Below are 23,075 nucleotides of genomic sequence, written 5' to 3'. Positions count from 1 at the left end.
GCTTCTCCTCCCATTGGTGCCCAACAAGGCCATCCTCTGCTACATATGCAGCTGGAGCCATGGGTCTGTCCATGTGTAGTCTTTGGGTAGTGGTTTGGTCCCTGGGAGCTCTGGTTGATTGGTATTGTTCTTATGGGGTTGCAAGCCCCCTCAGCTCCTTGAATCCTTTAATTCCTCCAACTGGAACCCCATTATTAGTTCAATGGTTTGCTGTTAGCATTCACCTCTGTATTTGACATGCTCTGGCTGAGCTTCTCAGGAGACAGCTATATCAGGCTTCTGCCAGCAAGCACTTCTTGGCTTCATCAATATTATCTAGTTTTGATGGCTGTATATATATATGGGCTGTATAGGCAGGTGGGGCAGGCAGGCTCTGAATCGCCATTCCTTCAGTCTCTGCTCCAAACTTTGCCTCCTTATCCCCTCCTATGAATATTTTTGTACTTGCATTTAAGAAGGAGTGAAGCATCCACACTATGGCCATCCTTCTTCTTGAGCTTCACATGGTCTGTGGTAATTTGAGCTTTTGGGCTAATGTCTACTTATCAGTGAGTGCATACCCTGTGTGTTTTTCAGTGATTAGATTACTGTACTCAGGGTGATATTTTCTAGTTCCATCCATTTGCCTATGAAGTCACTGTTTTTGATAGCTGAGTAGTAATTCATTGTATAGATATACCATATTTTCTGTATCCATTCCTCTGTTGAAGGGTATCTGGGTTCTTCCCAGCTTCTGGCTATTTTGAATAAGGCTGCTATAAACATAATGGAGCATGTGTCTTTGTTGTATGTTGGAGCTTCTTTTGGGTATATGCCCAGGGGATGTAGAGCTGAGTCCTCAGGTAGTGCAATGTCCAATTATCTGAGGAACCTCCAGACTGATTTCCAGAATGGTTGTACCAGTCTGCAATCCCACCAACAATGGAGGAGTGTTCCTCTTTCTCCACATCCTCACAAGCATCTGTTGTCACCTGAGGTTTTGATCTTAGCCATTCTGACTGGTGTGAGGTGGAATTTCAGGGTTGTTTTGATTAGCATTTTCCTGATGACTAAGGATGTTAAGCATTTCTTCAGGTACCTCTCAGCTATTCGATATTCCTCAGTTGAGAATTCTCTGTTTAGCTCTGTAATCCATTTTCAATAGGGTTATTTGTCTCTCTGGAGTCTAATTTCTTCAGTTCTTTCTATATATTGGATATTAGCCTTCTACCAGATTTAGGATTGGGAAAGATCTTTTCCCAATCTGTTTGTTGCTGTTTGTCCTAATGACAGTGTCCTTTGCCTTACAGAAGCTTTGCAGTTTTATTAGGTCCCATTTTTTGATTCTTGATCTTAGAGAATAAGCCATTGGTTTTTGTTCAGGAAAGTTTCCCCAGTGCACATGTGTGCGACGCTCTTCCCCATTTTTTTCTTTTTTTTTTTTTGGCTTGAATATATTGACTTAGTGTGGAGTTCCTTGATCCACTTGGACTTAAGCTTTGTATGAAGGGATATGAATGGGTCAATTTGCATTCTTTTACAGGTGAAGTCTAATCGAACCAGCATCATTTGTTGAAAATGCTATCTTTTTTTCCACTGGAAGGCATTAGCTCCTTTGTCAAAGATCAAGTGACCATAGGTGTGTGGGTTCATTTCTGGGTCTTCAATTCTCTTGCACTGATCTACCTGCCTGTTTCTGTACCAATACCATACAGTTTTTATCACTACTGGTCTGTAATACTGCTTGAGGTCAGGGATCATGATTCTCCCAGAAGTTCTTTTATTGCTGAGAATAGTTTTCCTATTCTTGTTTTTTTATTTTATTTTATTTTTTTGTTATTCCCAGTGAATTTCCAACTTGATCTTTCTAACTCTGGGAAGAATTGAGTTGGCATTTTGATGGGGATTGCATTGAATCTATAGATTGCTTTTGCAAAATGGCCATTTTTATAGTATTAATCCTGCATATCCATGAGCATGGGGTGTCTTTCCATCTTCTGAGATCTTCAATTTCAATTTCTTTCTTCAGAGACTAGAAGTTCTTGTCGTACATTTCTTTCACTTGCTTGGTTAGAATCACAACGAGGCATTTTATGTTTTTTGGGACAATTGTGAAGGGTGTCATTTCCCTAATTTTTTTCCTAGTCTGTTTATCCTTTGAGTAGAGGATAATTTTATACCCAGCCACATTGCTGAAGTTGTTTATCAGGTTTAGTATTTCTCTTGTGGAACTTTTAGGTACACTTAAGTATACTATCATATTATCTGCAAATAATGATATTTTGACTTCTTCCTTGCATTGTATCCCTTTGACCTCCTTTTGTTTTCTGATTTCTCTGCCTATGACTTCAAGTACTATATTGAATAAGTAGGGGGAGAGTGGGTGGCCTTGTCTAGTCCCTGATTTTAGTGTGATTGCTTCAAGTTTTCAAGTAGTTTGGTGTGGGCTACTGGTTTGCTGTATATTGCTTTTACTTTGTTTAGGTATGGGCCTTGAATTCCTGCTCTTTCCAAGATTTTTATCCTGAAGTGGTATTGAATTTTGACAAATGCTTTCTCAGCAAATAATCAAATGATCATGTGTTCTTTTTTCTTTGAGTTTCTTTATATAGTGGATTAGGTTGATGGATTGCCATATATTGAATCAGCCCCATATCCCTGGGATGAAGCCTACTGGATCATGATGGATGATTGTTTTGATGTGTTCTTGGATTTGGTTTACAAGAATTTTGAGTATTTTTGTGTTGACATTCATAAGGAAAATTGGTCTGAAGTTCTCTTTGTTGGGTCTTTGTGTGGTATATGTATAAGAGTAATCGTGGTTTCATAGAAGGAATTGGGTACTGATCCTTCTGTTTCTATTTTGTGGAATAGTTTGGACAGTATTGGTATGAGGTCTTCTATGAAGGTCTGAGAGACTTCTGCACTAAACCCATCTGGTCATGGGTATGTTTTTGGTTGGGAGACTTTTAATAACCGCTTCTATTTCTTTAGGAGTTATGGGATTGTTTAGGTGGTTTATCTCTTCCCGATTCAACTTTGGTACCTAGTATTTGTTTAGAGAATTGTCCATTTCCTCCAGATTTTCCAGTTTTGTTGAATACAGGATTTTGTAGTAGTAGCTGATAATTTTTGAATTTCCTCTGATTCTGTTCTTAAGTCTCCCTTTTCTGATTTTGTTAATTTTGATACACTCTCTGTGCCCTCTAGTTATTTAGGTAAGGGTTCGTCTATCTTGTTGATTTTCTCAAAGCACTAGCTCCTGGTTTTGTTGATTCTTTGTATAGACCTTTTTGTTTCTACTTGTTTGATTTCAGCCATGAGTTTGATTATGTCTTACCTTCTGGTCCTATTGGGTTATTTGCTTCTTTTTGTTCTGGAGCTCTAGTGCTGTCTAGCACCTAATGTATGTACTATCCTGTTTCTTTTTGGAGACATTCAGACCTTTGAGTTTTCCTATTAGCACTGCCTTCATTGCATCCCTTAAGTTTGGATATGTTGTGCCTTCATTTTCATTAAATTCTAAAATGCCTTTAATTTCTTTCTTTATTACTGTCTTGTCCAAGTTATCATTGAGTAGAGCGTTGTCCAACTTCTAAGTATGTGTGGGCTTTCTGTAGTTATTGTTGTTGTTATTGAAGACCAGCCATAGTCTGTGGTGATCTGATAGGATGCATGGGATTATTTCAAGGTTCTTGTATCTGTTGTGGCCTGCTTTGTGACTGATTTTATGGTACAATGTCATGCTGAGAAGAATATATATTCTTTTGTTTTAGAATGAAATGTCCTTTAGGTATCTGTTAAATTAATTTGGTGCATAACTTCCATTAGTTTTATTGTATCTTCGTTCACTTTCTGTTTCCATGACCTGTCTCTTGAGGAGAGTGGTGGGTTGAAGTTTCCTACTATTACCCTGTGTGGTGCAATGTATGATTTGAGCTTTAGTAAAGTTTTTTTTTTTTTAATGACTGTAGTTGCCCTTGCATTTGGAGCATAGATATTTAGGATTGAGGGTTCATCTAGGTGGATTCTTCTTTGATGAATATGAAGTGTCCTTCCTTATGTTTTTTGATAACTTTTGGTTGAAAGTTGATTTTATTGGATATTAGAATGACTACTCCATCTTGATTGTTCGGATCATTTCCTTGGAAAGGTGTTTTCCAGCCTTTTACTTTGCATTGTTGTCTGTCTTTGTCCTCGGGTGTGTTTCCTGTGTGCAGCAAAATGTTGGGTTCTTTAAGTATCCATTCTGTTAGTCTATGTTTTTTATTGGGGAATTGTTTCCATTGATGTTAAGAGATATTAAGGAATAAGTGATTGTTGTTTTCTGTTATTTTAGTTGTTAGAGGAGGAATTATGTTTGTGTGTCTCTTTTCCTTTGGTTTTGTTGTAAGGGGACTACTTCCTTGCTTTTTCTAGGGTGTAGTTTCCTTCCTTGTGTTAGAGTTTTCTATCTCTTATCCTTTGTAGGGCTGGATTTGTAGAAAGATATTGTGTAAATTTTGTTTTGTTACAGAATATCTTGGTTTCTCCATCTATGTGAATTGACAGTTTTGGTGGATATAGTAGGTTGGGCTGGAATTTGTGTTCTGTTAGGGTCTGTTTGACATCCATCCAAGATCTTCTGGCTTTCATAGTCTCTTGTATGAAGTCTGGTTTAATTCTGATAGGTCTGCCTTTATATGTTACTTGACCTTTTTCCCTTAGTGCTTTTAAAATTCTTTCTTTGTTTTTTGAATTTGATATTTTTACTATTATGTGACGGGAGGACTTTCTTTTCTGGACCATCTATTTGGAGTTCTGTAGGCTACTTGTATGCTTATGAGCATCTTTTTCTTTAGATCAGGCAAGTTTTCTTGTATAATTTTGTTGAAGATATTTACTGGCCCTTTAAGTTTGGAGTCTTCACTCTCTCCTATACCTATTATTGTTAGGTTTAGTCTTCTTATTGTGTCCTGTATTTCCTGGATGTTTTGGGTTAGGAGATTTTTGCATTTTACATTTTCTTTGATGGTTGTGTCAATGTTTTCTATGGTATCTTTTGCCCCTGAGATTCTCTCTTCTAGCTATTGTATTTTGTTGGTGATTCCTTTGTCTATGAGTCTTGATCCCTTTCCTAGGTTTTCTATCTCCAGGATTGTTTCCCTTTGTGCCATCTTTATTGTTTCTATTTCAATTTTTACATCCTGAATGGTTTTGTTCAATTCCTATATCTGTTTGGTTGTGTTTTACTGTAATTTTTAAGGGCATTTTGTGTTTCTTCTTTAAGGTCTTCTACTTTTTTACCTGTGTTTTCCTGTATTTCTTTCTTTTTCTTTTTTTATTGGATGTATTTCTTTATTTACATTTCAAATGTTAATCCCTTTCCTGGTTTCCTGTCCATAAGTCCCCTATTCCTTCCCCCTTCCCCATAAGTGTGTTCCCCCAGGCCCCACCCCCCTTACCACTCCCTGACTTTCTCCTGCACTGGGGGTTCCAACCATGGCAGGAACAATGGCTTTCCCTTCTACTGATGGCCAAACAAGGCTATTTTCTGCTACATATGCCTTTGGAAGCCTGGGTCTGTCCATGTATAGTCTTTGCATAATGGTTTAGTACCTGGAAGGTCTGATTGGTTGGCATTGTTGTTCTTATGGGGTTGCAAGCCCCTTTAGCTCTTCTAATCCTTCCTCTATTACCTCCAAACTTTAGCTCTTTCAATTATTCCTCTTCCCCCAAAGGGGGTCCTGTTCTCAGTTCATTGGTTTGCTACTAGCATTCACCTCTGTATTTGACATGGTCTGGTTGTATCTCTCAGGAGAGATCTATATCCGCGGTCCCTTTCAGCATGCACTTCTTAGCTTCATCAGCCTTATCTTGTTTTGGTGGCTATAAATATATGGGTCACATGTGGGGTAGCATTTGAATGTCTGTTCCTTCAGTCTCTGCTCTAAACTTTGCCTCCATATCCCCTCTTATGGATTATTTTTGTTCCCGATTTTAAGAAGGAGTGGAAGCATCCACATTTTGGTCATCCTTTTTCTTGATCTTCACAGGAAGATTGTGTCTTGAGTAATTCAAGCTTTTGGGCTAATATCCACTTATCAGTAAGTGCATACCATTTGTGTTTTTCTGTGATTGGGTTACCTCACTCAGGATGATATTTTCTAGTTCATTCCATTTGCCTATGAATTCCATGAAGTCATTGTTTTTGATTACTGAATAGTACTCCATTGTGTAGCTATACCACATATTTTGAATCCATTCCTCTGTTCCAGTGTCTGGCTATTATAAATAAGGCTGATATGAACATAGTGGAGCATGTGTCTTTGTCGTGGTTTGGAACATCTTTTGGGTATATGCCCAGGAGAGGTATAGCTGGGTCCTCAGGTAGTGGAATGTCCAAGTTTCTGAGGAACCTCCAGACTGATTTCCAGAGTGGTTGAACCATTTGCAGTACCAACAATGGAGGAATATTCCTCTTTCCTCACATGCTAGCCAGCATCTGCTGTCACCTGAGGTTTTTATCTTAGCCATTCTGACTGGTGTAAAGTGGAATCTCAGGGTTGTTTTGATTTGTCTTTCCCTGATGACCAAGGATGCTGAATATTTCTTTCCTTAAGGGAGTTATTTATGCCCTTCTTAAAGTGCTCTATTATCCTCATGAGATGTGATTTTAAATACAAATCCTGCCTTTCCGGTGTTTTGGGATATGCAGTGTTTGTTTTTTGTGGTAGAACTGAGCTCTGATGAGGCCAAGTAGCCTTGGTTTCTGTTGCTTAGGTTCCTTCAGTTGCCTCTGGCCCGCACGTTGTCTCTAGTGTTAGCTTCTTTTGCTGTCTTTGAGAGTGGCTCAACCCTCCTGTAGGCCTGTATATCAGCACTCCTGTAGACCTGTTTTCTTTCAGCCAGATCTGGGAACAGAGAGCTGCTCTTGAGTTTGTGTGTCTTGAAGCCTCCAGATGGGTTACATGGAGCAGAGAGTTGGTCTTACCTCTGCTCTCCGGTGAGTCAGCCCTCCCGGTGCCTGGCTTTCAGCTCTGGGCTCAGGCTGAAACCAGAAGGGTCCTGCCCCTGTCTGCTCCTAGGTTCTTGTTTTTAGAGGGCACTAGGCAGGTTTCTCTTTGACCAAGAATGTGAGCTGAAGTGGTGGTATCCCCTGATCTCTCAGGATTTTCAGCAATTTGAGAGTCCAGCTCTTTCTCCCTCGAGATTTGGGTATAGAGAGCTGTGGGAGTGGTTTAGATTCAGAGCAATATTCTTTAAGGAATTGTGCTATTTGTATATTGATGAAATTGGGCTGGACCTGGCTTGAATGAGTTAAAATGGAGTCTTAGAATTCTTGAGCTAATCTTATTAATCTTACGGTTTTCCAACATTCTTGTTTCAAGTACAGACTAAGTGAAGTTACATATATATTTCACTTTATAGAATCTGATATCATCTAATAGCATATGAAAGGAACCGCTCTTAGTCTTCTGAGTTAGTTATAATGCCATTTAAAAAGTCTTGTTCCAAATACTTAGAAGAAATAAATATTTAAATTTATAATGAAAATACTTACACATGTACAAATCTTATTTTCTTATAGAGTGAGTTTGCAAGGTCGTCCGGAAACATTCTTGAACATCAAAGTGCGTGTAGTTGAACAGATAATCGAATTGTTTCACATGAATAGTGAAAGGAAATTGGAATGTATACGGTTTGGTTCTGTGTTCTTTGGAACATCAAAAATTGAGCATGCTCTTCTGTATAACAATAGCCCTGAAACTGTAAACTGGGTGGCAATAATGCAAGATGATTGTGTTGGAGAAGAGCTGGTAAGCAAACTAATCAAAAGTGCCACATCATGTCTGAAATAAACTAGATGAGTGCTTCTTGCAAATTAGTGACTAACTCAATTCTCCTCAAATTTTGAATCGGATCATGTGCCTTAATCAAATTTAGGTATATGCTATCTTATAGACAAATATTTTTCATTTTCTATATTATGAAAAATTTAAAAACTTTTTAAAATATGTTATTTGCTATACCCTAATACGATTTTGTATCTTTTTTATATTACAGGGAGCAAATATTCATCAAAGGACAGATATTGCCTTAAATAATCTTTCCTACTTAAACAAAATAAAGAAAATAGATATGACCGATTTTATGTCCTGCGTTCCCAATGAAGGGTCATTACTCCCTTATCAAAAGATTGTCATTACATTTTGTTTCAGCCCAAAGTAAGCAAAAGTGAATTAAATTGTAATGTCAATTATTAATGAAAATTATAGTAACTACACACTATCCAAATTTGTTTGATGTCATAGTGAAACATATTAGAGGACAAATATATGCTCTTACCAGGACAAAATCCTTTCTGACTGAATACCGTCAATGTTCAACCAACAGTATACCTTAGTATGTTTGTGTGTAAATAACCCACCTAACAATTTTTCTTTTTGAGAGGGTCATGTTCAGTGCACTTCCATTATGACATTGTTACTTAGTGATACCATATTTTTGAAGGCTGAATTGTATTTTAATTTAAGAGAACATGATGGTTAGATTAATTACTTACATCAGATTGTCCCATGGTCATGTATACGGAAGATTGCCCTAAGTGATGGAGGGATCCATTCTGAAAGTGGGTTGTACTATTCTCTGTTTTTTAATCTTTTGCTGTATAATAGTAGTATACTCTTATTGAGTACTATAGACATATGTGTTTATTTCTCTCTGCTCTGCCCTGTGACTATTATGCGGCTAACTAAATTTTTGCCTTGACTTCTATGCATTGATGGAATTTGACCTGGAATTTTGAACTAAAATAAACCTTTATCTTTTCAATTGGTTCATTATGTCAACAACAACAACAACAACCAAAAAAGAAAAAACAAGCAAACAAAACAAAGAAGAAAAATGAAACTAAGGCAGAAAGCTAATCAATAATTGCCTTACTCATATAATCAAAATTGTCTTAATAATATTTTGTATAGGAATTTTCTTTAGAAAATCTATGAGATAATGTTCAGCACACACACTTACTATGTTATTTTATGAGTATGTCTGTGTTTCTTATCTGAGTGTGTACATTGTCATGAGTCACTTAATGTGACTTCTGGGAAATAGTCTGGGTTATCCTAACTGTTGAGCCACCTCTTCAGCCTGCTCCACCCTTATATACTTTTAAACAATCCAAATGTTCTTTTCTATGACAGCATTTTAACTTTATTTGGGGAGTCTAGTATGGAAATTTAGGTGTGAATATTTGAAGTCATTGTTAAATATGTTGTGAACATCACGTGTATTCCACTTTATTATTACATATTGTCTTAGTCAGAGTTTCTATTTTTGTACAAACATCATGACCAAGAAGCAAGTTGGGGAGGAAGGTTTATTCAGCTCACACTTCCACATTGCTGTTTCATCACCAAAGGAAGTCAGGACTGGAACTCAAGCAGGTCAGGCAGCAGGAGTTGATGCAGAGGCCATGGAGGAATATTTCTTACCGTCTTGCTTCCCCTGATTGCTCAGCTTGCTTTCTTATAGATCCCAAGATCACCAGCCCAGGGATGGCACCACCCACAGTGGGCTGGGTCCTCCCCCTTTGGTCACAAGTTGAGAAAATGCCTTATAGCTGGGTCTCATGAAGGCATTTCCACATCTGAGGCACCTTTTCTGTGATAACTCTAGCTTGGGTCAAGTTGACACACAAAACTAGCCAGTACACACATCAACTTTTTGTGTATCCACTGACAGAAGAGATAACATATAGGTAAGCTAGAAAAATATAGTCAGCAACCAACCCTATGATGTAATCTATCTTTAGCTTTATTCTTGAATCTTTCTTTTGTTTCTCTCCTACCTTTAAATTTCTCTAGTAAGTTCTGATTCATATAAATCATGTTCTCTAATTACATTCTCCACATGATTGATAATATAAAGTTAGTTTACTAGAGAAAACAAATACATAACAGAGATTACTACCAGGATGATATGTGTTATTATATAGTCCTTAGCTACACAGAATTCTTCCTGGAAAAAAAATCACTGTGGCATTTGATAGAGGTTTGCGAAAGTTGTTATGTTTAAGTTAGTCTTGTTTTAGAAATATTTGTATTAAGTAGTATTTTCTCTGAGCTTTATGCTCTGAAATCTTCCTTTGTTAGTAAATTTGCAGGATGGGTAACAGCTATATTTTTTATTAGTTTCCATCTGCTTGCATAGATTTAAGGATTAGGTTAACAATTTATACTGACAATTGACAAAAATATGTCACCTTTGCCTTAAGAATAATGGATTATGATATTTACAGGCTAGTAGTTGATATTAAAAAGGATGTTGGACCTTCACATAGGCAAGACTATGCTCTCTTTGTGAGATTTGATTTTGTGGGAAGTAAAGAAGGATTTTTGAGAGATGATAACTCCGACACAATGAAAAGTAAGTATAAAACTAAGATTATTAAATGCTGTCATTTTTCAGAGAGCAATCCCTTTTTCTAGATACAGCATGTGTTGTTTGGGGATTTCCAATGGGTTTCCTTGGCCAACAATTTAATTGAATGCAATACAATCCTACCACAGGAAGCCTCACCTGTTAACAAGAGATGGCAAATTGTGACTCCACATTACTCATCTCTAGGAATTCCCATTAGGATCACTTTCATATATTTCAGGAAGTTTCTGCCGCATTAGGTTTATACACCCCCAGAAATAGCTCCTAATTCCAGTCATTCCTTTCTGCACTATCTCCCCCTATACCTTATCCTCCTGCTCCCATCCCCAGTCTACCTGTAAATGCTATATTCTATTTCTTCTTCCCAAGGAGATCCATGTATTCCTTCCTTAAACCTTGTCTCTTTACCTAATCTCTCTGCACCTAGGGAGTGTAGCTTGGTTATTATTTACTTAATGACTAATATCTACTTAAAAGCCAATATATACAATATTTATTTTTCTGGGTCTAGTTTGCCTCGCTCAGGTTGGTTTTTAATAGTTTCATCTATTTGACTTCAAATTTCACGATCTTAGTTTTTTAACAGCTTGAATAATACTCTAATATGTACATGTACCACTCTTTCTTTATCCATTCTTTTGTTAGGGGCATCTAGGTTGTTTTCTGGCTATCATGAATAAAGCTAAAAAAACATGGTTGACTAAATGTCTTTGTGGATGGAGCAACCTTTGGGAATATTCCTAAGAGTGGTATAGCTGGATCTTGAGGTAGATCAATTCCCAACTTTCTGAGAAATAGACATTTGCACAATGGATGTACAAGTTTGCACTCCTACCAGCAATGGAGGAGTTTTTCATTGCTCAACATCCAAGCCGGCATGAGCTGTCACTTGTATTATTGATTTTAGCCACTCTTGACACTCTCAAAGTTTCCTTGATGGCTAAAGATGTTGAACATTTCTTTATTTCTCAGCTATTTGAGATTTCTCTATTGAGCGTTCTGTTTAGATCTGTGCCCCATTTTTAAAAATTGGATTACTTGTTTGTTGAAATTTGGTTTCTTTAGTTCTTTATATATTTTGGATATTAATTGGTAAACATCTTTTAATATTCTGTAGGTTACTGATTTGTCTGATTGATTGAATCCTTTGGTTTATGGAAACTTCAATTTCATGAAGTCCCATTTATTAATTTTTGATCATAGTATCTGCCCTTATTGGTGTTCTTTTTAGAAAGTCTTCTTCTGTGTCAAGGTTATTCCCCATATTCTTTTCTATCAGGCTTTGTGTATCTGGTTTTATATCAAAGATTTTGACTCACTTCTAATCAAGTTTTCTGCAGGGCGATAAGTATACCTTTAGTTGCATTCTTCCAAATGCAGACATCCAGTTAGACTAGCAGAATTTGTTTACTATATTGTCTTTTGTTTTCATCAAGTGTGTATTTTTGACTATTTTTTTTCAAAACTCAGGTTTCCCTGTGTGTGTAGATTTATGTCTGGGTCTTCAATTTGATCACACTGAAAAAGGTATCTTTTTATGCCAGTGTCATGTGGATACTACTCTGTACTACTACTACTACATGAGATCTGTAATGGTGAGACCTCCAGCACATCTTTCAGTTAACCTGGTGTGTGTTTGTTTTTTCATATAAAGTTAGGAATGGCCATTTAAAGGTCTGTAAAGAATTGTGTTGGGATTTTGATGAGGTTTTATTGAATCTTTTGATTGCTTGTAGTAGGATGGCCGGTTTTACTATATTAATTCTACTGATCCATGACTATGGGAGATCTATCCATAATCTGATATCTTCTCCAGTTTCTTTCTTCAAAGAATGACTTTTTTTCATAAAAAAACTTTCAATTTTTAAGTTGGGCTTATATCAAGATATTTTATAATATTTGAGGCTATTGTAAAATATGACGATTCCCTGATTTATTTCTCAGTCCATTTGTTCTTTGTTTATTGAAGGGCCACTGATTGTTTTGAGTTAATCTTGCATTCAGCTATGTTACTGAAAGTCTTTATCAGCTGTAAGAGTACCCCAGTGGAAGTTTTTGGGTTGCATATATATATATATATATATATATATATATATATATATATATATGCATTATACTATATATAATGTGATATGTTGAATTCTTCCTTTCTAATTTTTATTCCTTTCATTTCCTTTAGTAGTATTATTGTTCTAGTTAAGATTTCAAATACTGTCTTGAATATATATGGAAAGAGGAAATAGCCTTGTCTTGATCTTTAGTGGAATTGCTTTGAGTTTTTCTCCATTTAATTTGGCCATAGGCTTGATGTAAATTTTCTTTATTGTGTTTAGTTTTGTCTCTTGTATCCCTAATCTCTCTAGGATTTTCATCATGAAGAGATCTTGCATTTTTCAAAGATCTTTTCAGCATCTAATGATATGATCATGTGTATTTATTCCTTGTAGTTTGATTATATGATGCATTACATTTCTTGATTTTTGCATATTGAGCCATTACTGCATTTCTGAGCTAAAGCCTACTTTATCATTCTGGATGATCTTTTTGGTATATGCTACCATTTGTTTTGCACATATTTTTTGAGTAGTTTTAGAACTATATTCATAAGAGAAATTGCTCTGTAATATTCTCTCTCTCTCTCTCTCTCTCTCTCTCTCTCTCTCTCTCATTGTTGAGTCTCCGTGAGGTTTGGGTGTCACTGTAGCTGTGGTCTCATAAAGTTAATTGGGCAGCATTCCAACTGTTTCTCATTTTGTGAGTCTATTTGATGAGTATTGGCATCAACTCTTCTTTGAAAGTCTGGTGGAAATCTGCACTAAAACACTCTGGTTCTATTTTTTTGTCATTGGATAACTTGTAATTGCTATTTCTATTTCTTTAGGGGTTATAAGTCAATGTAAAATATTTATTTGATTGTGATTTAACTTTGGCAAGTGGTATCTGTGGTCAAAATTATCCATTTCTTGGAGATATTTCAATTTAATGGAGTTATAGGATTTTAAATTATGTACTTAGGATTCTCTGGATGTCCTAGTTGCCTGTGAGGATCACTATGCAATTTAGACTACAGTAATGTTTCTTTGACAAACTTGGGTTTCCCTGTGTTTGGGGCATGGATGTTAAGAATTGAAATGCCTTTTGGTGGATTTTTTTCTTTGATGAGCCTGTTTTGTCCTTCCCTATCTCCTTTGCTTAGTTCTGACTTGAGGTCAATTTTGTTACATATTAATATGACCTTATCAGCTTGTTTCTTAGTCCATTTGTAAGATATTGCTTTGTCTAATTCTTTATCGTGAGGTAATGTGTATTCTTGGTTTCTTATAACTTTTTTGAACATGAGAAGCACATTTGTACTTTAGAGTTCATGACTTTGTTCTTTGTGCTTGGAATACATTTTTCATGGATGTTCATTTCCATTGAATGCTTGCCCAAATGTTGCTGTGTATATAAAAAGTGGCCTGTTTGAATATCCCTACCTAAAACAATGTCTCTAAGGCATTGTATTCTGTCTCACTCTACTTTCCCTTTGCATATAGTTCTCAGGGACTGTTTTAAATGTTGTTTTTCTCTGTCAGTCTTACTCTCCAGAATGTAAATCCATCAGAGTAGCTTCTTTTTTATTCTTAACTGTGTCAAGACCCAAAATTATGTGTAGCTTAGAGAAGGTAGTCACTGCATTTACTCACTCATGTTTGAGTGGAGTTCCCATTTATCATCATATTTTTAGAGTGATATCATGTGGGCTAGACAAATGCATTTCTGATTTTCTGAACACTCCTCACTGTGTTCTATATTTATTATTTTTTTCAGGTAATCGACTTCAAAAAGTGGAATTAGCACTGACAGGGTCTGGACTTCCTGTCATATTACAGTTTGATCCAGGAAAAGCACTTACGTTTGCACCTTGTCATATGGGTGAACATTCAGATATTCTGTGCATTGTAAAAAATCAGTCCATATCACTTCCTGTGATGTACCATTTTCAAAAAACTGCACACTTTAAAATGGATCCTGAAAGGGGCAAAATTGATGAAGGATGTATTCAGGTAAGCTAGCTCATTCTTTGTCTTCATCCATAATACTTCAGCTGGTTTTTCCTGCTAAAATACTGTATAAGGAATTAAGAACCACATCTGATCTACTAGTGTTTATGAAGTATGTCTTTTATTTACTAGAATTAGTTATAAATGAAGTTATAGAGAATCCATAATTTTTTGTTAAGTGTCTGCAATGTGCTTGTGAAAGCATGTGATGGTCAAGTCTGGTGTGAAATATAGTTATTGCTTCTAAAGCATTTTTATTGTATTAAGGCATTATAATACATATACATAAATAGGTATGGCTTAAGAAAACTAGTGTGTTAAATAGGTTTTCTAATGTAGTGCCGTCAAAACTCAAAGAACAAGTTTTATTTCCATTCAGGAAGGATTTTGTGAAACAATCACATGAATGATATCTTGCAGATTTAGTCAATTTGAAATTTGAAATGTATAATAATTACCTAGTTTACAGCTTGTGTTGAGGAAGAACAAAAAGATGTGAGCACTAAGACATTCCTATTGGCACCAGTCCAACTCCTATGTTTCCGGGGCTGGTTTAATTATGACTGGCCACACTGACAACATTTTTCTAGGTACTCTAAAACAGAGCCTTTTCAGCATTCTCTACTCAACTCCTTCTTTTGCCTGAGCAGGTTTTATGTGACCATAGGTGTATAGTTATATAAATTACGTATACAAATTTAATACTTATCTGCTGAGGAATGCTGGCAGAGGGATATTGAACATCTTAATTTTCTATAATCAAATAAGTATATTTCTATAACAGCAGAAAGCTTTGTGTCTATAGTTAAAAGAATGTAGCTTAAAACATATAATGCTTTCAAATCTGAGCCCATGTGTTTCATGTACCATATTTTATTGTTATGTCACATGATGCATACACAATGCAAAGTGTGCTTGTTGTACATTCTGAAGCAAGGTTGTGGTGAAGATTTGTGCTACAACACAGACTAGGACTTCAGGAAAAACTCAGCTTCATTACACATTAAATTTTCATTTACTTTTTATCCACTGCATATTAAGAATCTTTTTACTATTCCCATATTTAGTGTTCTTCTCAAACATTCCATTTTAGGATCCCCATATATGTTTGTTACCTAAATCATGACTTGGATTTCTATGGCCGGTTAAATAATTCTGGCTTGATACTTGATGTTTTATGGGTGGTTTTGTGTAGATACACATTTAATATTCTCAAAATACACTATATAGAGGAATTGTTAAATTGAAAATGCTGTTCTTAACATTTGGAGCTATTCCCAGTGTTTTTCAAAGTGATGTCCATGTTTGCAGTATCATGTCATGTCCAGAGGATAGCACTTCACAGTTGTCTTCAAGAACCTCTAGCTCTGACATTCTTTCTGCCTTCTCTTCTGTGATGCTTTCTGAGCCTTGCAAAGGGTGGAGGGTGCTTCTGTGTATGAACATTCAGACTCTTAATCACAGCACCTTGAACACTTCATCTGTGCACTAATTGTTGGGTACTTTAATACGAAGTTTCTTTGACCAAGCACAACTCTGTTAATATAAACCTAAATATTTAAAGGATGGTTGACAACATGAGCTCCTAGCAAAACATCCAAAGGTCTCCAGTAGGCCCATGACTTCACTAGACATGATTTTAACCATGTTTATAGTACCAGCATGAGTACTTGAATGTTTTTTCTTTGTTGTTAAAATGCAAGCTCTTCATATGTTCTGGATACAAGTGTCAGTCAGATAAATAAATTAAAACTATCTTTCCCCTTTGTTGGGTCTTTCATTTCCTTGATAATATCATTTGCAGCAAAACATTTTAGTTTGAAATCTAATTTACTTAATTCTCCTTTTAATCATTGAGAGTAGTCATGTCTGAGTTATCCATATTTATTAAAGAATGGTTTTGACTAATTTGGAATCCTGAAAATTGATACAATTCTAGAATTACCTTGCCAGTTTCTACTAAAACAATGTCAGCAGGCAGCTGGTATGTTAATAACATCTGTTACTTTTATAAATCCTTTTGGTGACTATTGCCATCTACAATATTAAGCCTTGCTGTCTATAGAGGACAGATATCTTGCTAGTTATTCATGTGTGCTTTAAATGCTTTCAGTGGTGTTTCTAGTGTTTAACATATCAATTTTGTGATTCCTCTTAGACAAGAGTTTTATTTTTTTATAATACTGGTAATTAAATAGGGGGTGTTTTGCATGGGTGACAAATATTTTACTATAGAACTATACACCAACTCTTGTAATTTCTTTAAAATATATTCTTAAAAGTCCTATTTGTTTTGATAAGGAAATTTAGTTCAGTTTTTAAAATTCATTTGGGTTGCTCTCTGCTAGTATATCAAATTCCCTGAATTCCTTTTCTAGTGACCACTTTATTAAATAGACTTCTTGGTATACAAGATCTTGTCCTTGTGAATAGATTTATTTTATGCTTTCTTTTGCAACCTAGATTCATGACCTTTTTATTATTCAATATTCCTATCTAGAACATCTAGCATAATGTTAAATAGAAGTAGTGAAAGAGACTATTTTGTCTTGTTCTTGCTCTAAAGGGAAGGCATTTAATCTTCCATCAAGTAAGATGTTAGCTGTAAGTTGTTCATGGACGCCCATTCTAATCATGGATGTTCTCTTCTATCTTTACAGTTTATAGTGAAAATGGAATATGTTTTGTCAAACAGTTTTTCTCTATTAGATCATAAAATGGTTCTCTTTCGTTAAGATTCATTATATTGATACTTAGATATTAAAAGCAACATGATTCAGTACTTTCATATACTATGTTAACCCTTTCTACTAGACTTAATTTGATAATATTGAAAAGGGAACTTTTGTGGTATATGATTCTATCTTCATATCTGTTCCTCTAAACTCTCATAAGCTGTATCAATGGACGTTAATATGTTGACCTTTTTATCAGGAGCTTTCTGGCTCCTAACTCCCTGCAGATGTAATCATTGTACCAATATTTCTGTCCAGAGTTTCTCAGCTCACCCAATGTTTTTAGGTTATTGACCTTCCAACAAATATGGAAATGGATTCTTCTACCCCAAAAGTTCCGGTTTCTGCCCTATACAACTCCCAAGCCATCTGCCTTTCAGCACTCACTCTCTACTACCTCAGAGAGACTACTTCCCTTCATTGGTCTACTAAAGGATAGTGTATGTATGTTTGTTCACAAGGGACTTGAATTATAGCATTTGTTTCCCTTGAAATGTTTTGGGGTTTGACTTTAGAATAAAACTGCTGTCATAAAATGAATTGGCACATACTTTTTACCCTTTGTTTTTAGAATAATTTGTTATTTCTTCTTTCAGTGATTGGTTAGACCTCACCATTAAATTCATTAACTTTTGGAATTTTCAACTGTCAGTTTTTCTTTTAAATGAGCTAATTTATATATTAGCTATAGAACTGTTAAATGTTCTGTTTCTTCCAGGGTCTACTGTAGTTTGATTGAGACATGAGAATTTACCCACATCATCTAGGTTTTCCTATTTGTCATATTTTTGATCATATTCCTTTATTTACATTTAGACTGATATAAGGCTGACCATTCAATGAATTTATAAGTTTTGTAAATTGAATTGTCTTTTTTTTTAATTACAAAGATATCTAAATTTTGAGAATGTTGTTGATCATTTCAATATATAGTTTCAGGCTAGTTGGTTTTTTATATCTCCCTTATACTTTTGGCTTATAGTTTGTTCTGTTTTTTGTTTGTTTGTTTTGTTAGTTTTTCCTAATGAAGAAGGTTCAGTTATAGACTGCTGACTTTTCTTTAATATAGGAGCAACTTTATTTTAAGCCTTATACATTCTCCTCTCATTCGGTGTTTATTCGGAGAGATCTTCATTTATACCAGTTTTGACTGTGTGTTTTGCTAGTTACAGGATTTTTGTTTTGTTTTTTTTTTGTTTGTTTTTTTTTTGTTTTTTGTTTTTTTTTTTGTTATGTAAGTGAATCTCTGATCCACCACTGCCTTCCTATCTCTAGTATGCTTAAATTTTTCAGCTTTCCAGGATTCCTTGTAAGTAATGAGTCACCTTTTTCTTGATATTTTCAAGATTTTCTTGTCACTGACTTTTGACAGTTTGACTTTTATTTGTCTGTCATTCTGATATATCACAAATTTTGTTGAGCTTTGCTGATATACAGACTGATGTTTTCCATCAAGTTTCTAAGTGTCTAATTTATTATACTTTTACTGATATTCTTCTTTTTCCTCTCTCAACTGTTCCTTGGAACCTCTTACATTCATTGGTACTATTTTTTAATTGCTGTGACCTGTACACATATGGCGTTGATATGGCTAACACAAGGAACAAAGGGTAGACACACAGATATACATACAAAAATGCTGAAGTCAGGTGTGCCATGAACTCTGATAAAGTCATTAGCCATAGCCAAGAAACTTAACTTTTTTTTTTTTTTTTGGTAAGTCCAACATTTGATTTTCCTCAGAGACAGTTCCTATTATGATCTGTTTCTGGCGTGTTGGCCACATTTTATTGTTTCTCTTGTAAAATAATTTTCTGATGAAAACTTGGCATTGTCAATAACATACTTCTTTGAAATGCTGAAAACTAAATCACTGTGTAGTTTACTGTGGATTTGGTTATTATTTCGTGACTTTCCAGTAAAAGTCTGTATAGATAGTTTTCTTTGATGCATGTAGCCAATTATCTTTCTCTCGGTTCCCAGAAATATGTTGTTATGGCAAAAATACCAAAAAGGGGGAGGGGGCAGGGCCACCATCTATTTCATGTAGGTACCGTAGACTGAGGTGAGGATCAGCAGAATTTATTACATGCTACCTTAAATAGAAGTTTCAGTAGGTCTGAGCAATCATACATAGTTTTCTGTAGCTTTTTATAGGTTTATGGTAATATTTTTAAACCATTACATCATCAATGGGTTTAATCAATAGAGGGTAGATGTGTCTGTCTTTATAATGGGACATCCCTGTCTGCAGTTAATCACATTTACAGAAGCAGATACCTAGAATTGAGGTTATAGCACTCTGCTTTAACAGAATTTGTTGCCAGTTGCTTCTCACCAGGTAACTTCCAGTAATTCTTTCTCAAGAATGTCTCTGTTTTGTTTTGTTTTTCTTTTTTCTTTTTATACCTGTTTAAATTTTTTTCCTTTTTTTTTCAGAGCTGGGGACCGAACCCAGGGCCTTGCACTTGCTAGGCAAGTGCTCTACCGCTGAGCTAAATCCCCAACCCCCCTGTTTAAATTTTTATCCCTTTTCAATCAGAGCTTTGAAAATACTGTATGGATATCTTAATAATTTGACTGTTATTTTCTAGTAACTTCTTTAAACATTAAATAAACAAGGACTCAAATTATTGTGTTATTCAATCCTCTCTCTGCCTCTCTCTGTATGTCTTTCTGTCTCTTCTCTCATCTCTCCTCTCTCCTCTCTCATTTCTCTACTCATCTCTCCTTTCTCTCTCTCTTCCCCACCTCTCTTTTTCTCAGAGACAGGTGACAGGTAGAACCTGTAGTATATAATCTGTACAAGTGAGTTCTCATGTTTTTCAACTCATACCTTTGCGTTTTTATCTGTTGTACTAATTGTCACAGCTACTATAATTGCTGACCACAAAACTGAGTTAAGGAAAATAAGACTTTATCAAGAAAAATGGCATGAGGATGTTCAGACTTTCATCAACATTCCTGATGTACTGATTTTTTGTAAGCCTTAGATAATTTCTATACAACTAGACAAGTTGATTTTTGTAAATTTTGTCATTCATTTTTCTGAAAAATTGGATTTGGAGACTTTAATCTATTCCAGAAATACTGTAGTATTATGTTCTCAGTTTTCTTAAATTTCCAATAATGAGTATCATATGGCTTATACGTTTCCTAAAATTGTTTATAAATCCCCATGGTGAAAATGTGTTGCTTTGACTTTCAAATAACCTGCATTTTAATGTTTGTTTTTAATTTTTCTTATAATAGAATATTGATTAAATTTTCTTTTTCTTTAGAATGTGATATGCTCATTCGTTCCACATCAAATTGGAGTATTTAGAGTAAAGCAAGTGATCGAGATCATTGGACCAGTGGCAGATGATAATTTACAGTCTTTGTCAATGAAACCTTTTCATTATATACATTTAGAATTCAACAGTACTTGCAAAGCTTACACTAAGAAAGTTGGGGTGAAAATTAATCCTGGTATGTTACTCCATTAGTCTTACACAGCTATGATTTGATTTTCATTTTTCAGTATAAGATTGTGTGTATCAAACATGGTCAAAACAGTGCTTTCCCCCTTTTTAGAGAAGCTATCAAAGTCAGGTAGAAGGCCTGTTGCAGATTCTCAAATATTTTAATGGTTGCTATGCTTTATTTGTTCTGTATTTTTTCTGGAAGCTAATGTAAACTAGTTTTAATTATATACATATTTTCTGGTTTGTACAATTTTGTTTCATTATGCTTGATATTTTATTAATTGAACCATATGAACTTGATGATACATAGATGTCTTTAAAAATTATAAAAAAAAACAAGAAACCTTTCACTTTCATATAAGTCAATTTAAATCTTCAAATTAGTATGCTTTTTATTATACACATATTTTATTATTATTCAAATTTTATTTTTGCTAAATTGGTTTATATAGGTCCATGTATTGTAAGTGATTTGTATTTTCATAGAGTACTTGAAAATTTTGCATTCATTAAAATCAATTGTCTTAGTCAGTGTTCAAGAGATACTATGCTATTAAGAGATACCATGACCACAGCAACGCATATAAAAAAAAGCATTTAATTGGGGCTTGTTTATAGATTCAGTGGTTTAGTCCATTATTTTCATAGTGGGAGAGCATGGCTGCAGGCAGGCAAACATGTGCTGGAGAAGGATCTGAGAGTTCTACATGTGGATTATCACTTATCAGGAAGAGAGTCACTGGACCTGACTTAAGCATTTGAAAACCCAAACTCTAACCCCCAGAGATACACTTCATCCAACAAGGCCACACCTACTCCAACAAGGCTATACCTCCTAATCCTTGTCAAGAAGAGCCACTGCCTAATGCCCACACATTCATATCTATGACCTATGAGGTTTGTTCGAATCACCACACGAGTTATCTAGTGTATCAAGTATTTGTGGTTAATTTTGAAATGTACAATACAAAGTACTAAATGCTGGCATAATTTCCAATATTATTAAAGGTATATCACCCTTGGTCAGTAATCCCACAAAACATTTTGTGGCCAAAGATTCAGAGAAAAAGGAAGATCTTCTACCTGTTGCTGCAATGCTCCGGTCAACAGCAACGAACCTTCATAATCATTGTTCAAATGATGAGTCAATGAAGAATGCACTGATTGCTTTTCCTAATGATAGAGCTGCAAGTATCAGATGTGGAGACCACCATGAGCATTTCAGGTATTGTAATTTTAATAAATTACAATTCGAAAGATATAATATCCAGGATGATATACAGAGATCTGCAAGATCCTAGTGTTAAAAAAGGAAAGAAATTTTTGTTCTTCTGCCAATTTGAGGAGTACAGTGGTTTTTGAATGCTATAGCATTTGACTCTTTTCTAACCTTTTATACTCTCTACTGTATAATTGTAACAAAATGAATAGCAAGCAAAATACTTTTTTATATACTTTTATAATTAAATTTATTTTTTTAATTTTATTTTTTGGATTTTGTTTTACATTTCAAATGGTATCCCCTTTCCTGATTTCCTGTCATAAATCCCCTCTCCCTTTCCCCCTTCCCTCTACTTCTACTCCCTTTCCACGCTGACATTTCCCTACACTGGGGCATTGAGCCTTGGCAGGACCAAGGACTTCTCCTCCCATTGATTCCCAACAAGGCCACTCTCTGCTACATATATAAATGGAGCCAAGGGTCCCTCTATGTGTACTCTTTGGTTGGTGGTTTAGTCCTGAGGAGCCATGGTTGGTTGATATTGTTGTTCTTACGGGGTTGCAAAATATGTTCTAAACTGTATTATGAACACCAGTAGATAAATGATTGAAATAATCACTATTGAAATTATACTCTAGAATAATTATATTTATTCCACATGATTGTGAGTTTGATTCATCTGAATAAAACAATTTAAATTGTGTGAAACCAATTAACAGTTATATGTTTTGTCACCTCATATGTATATTTCTATTTGACATAAACTTTTAGAGTTGTGTTTGTAAAGAATTTTTAAACTTCAATTTAAGTCCACCATAACCTCAAAGAAATTGCTAAGTTACCACTAATAAGATAAAAGTGGCCAATACATACATGATTTTCTGGCCTTCATCCCAGAATGATTTTAGTATATTCAAGAGTAAAAGATAATTTTTTCTGCCACTTTGTATGTTAATAGTAGACTACCTAAACTTAATAATAGCTCTGTACTCTTTTTTTTTCTACCTGACTCTTTACCTTGGGTTGGGGATGCAGTGGGCATTAAGATCATTTAATTTTTTGTTAAATTTCCTGCTTTACCATTTGATTCTTCAGCCCACATTTTCAGTATCTAAAAAAGAAAAATTCTGACATTTACTGACTTCCTTTATATTTTACTTTTCTAAATTTTACTTACATCTGTCTTTCTTTGTTTCCATTTGAT

The 23,075-nt window shown here is 35.0% G+C and overlaps 1 protein-coding gene across 1 annotated transcript in view; it reads left to right on the top strand.

Moving 5' to 3' along the window:
* Nucleotides 1-23,075, top strand: part of Cfap47 (cilia and flagella associated protein 47) — a 344,640-nt gene that overhangs the window by 6,112 nt on the left and 315,453 nt on the right. The window contains exons 5-10 of the mRNA XM_087600976.1: nucleotides 7,550-7,778; nucleotides 8,026-8,186; nucleotides 10,262-10,389; nucleotides 14,215-14,450; nucleotides 20,464-20,653; nucleotides 21,658-21,874. Of these exons, the coding sequence (XP_087457102.1) occupies nucleotides 7,550-7,778; nucleotides 8,026-8,186; nucleotides 10,262-10,389; nucleotides 14,215-14,450; nucleotides 20,464-20,653; nucleotides 21,658-21,874 (1,161 nt within the window). The remainder of the gene's footprint in view (nucleotides 1-7,549; nucleotides 7,779-8,025; nucleotides 8,187-10,261; nucleotides 10,390-14,214; nucleotides 14,451-20,463; nucleotides 20,654-21,657; nucleotides 21,875-23,075) is intronic.

Source organism: Rattus norvegicus, chromosome X, assembly GCF_021556685.1.
Source record: "Rattus norvegicus strain SHRSP/BbbUtx chromosome X, alternate assembly SHRSP_T2T, whole genome shotgun sequence".
Taxonomy (NCBI): Eukaryota; Metazoa; Chordata; class Mammalia; order Rodentia; family Muridae; genus Rattus; species Rattus norvegicus.
This window is presented reverse-complemented; position numbering and strand designations above follow the sequence as displayed.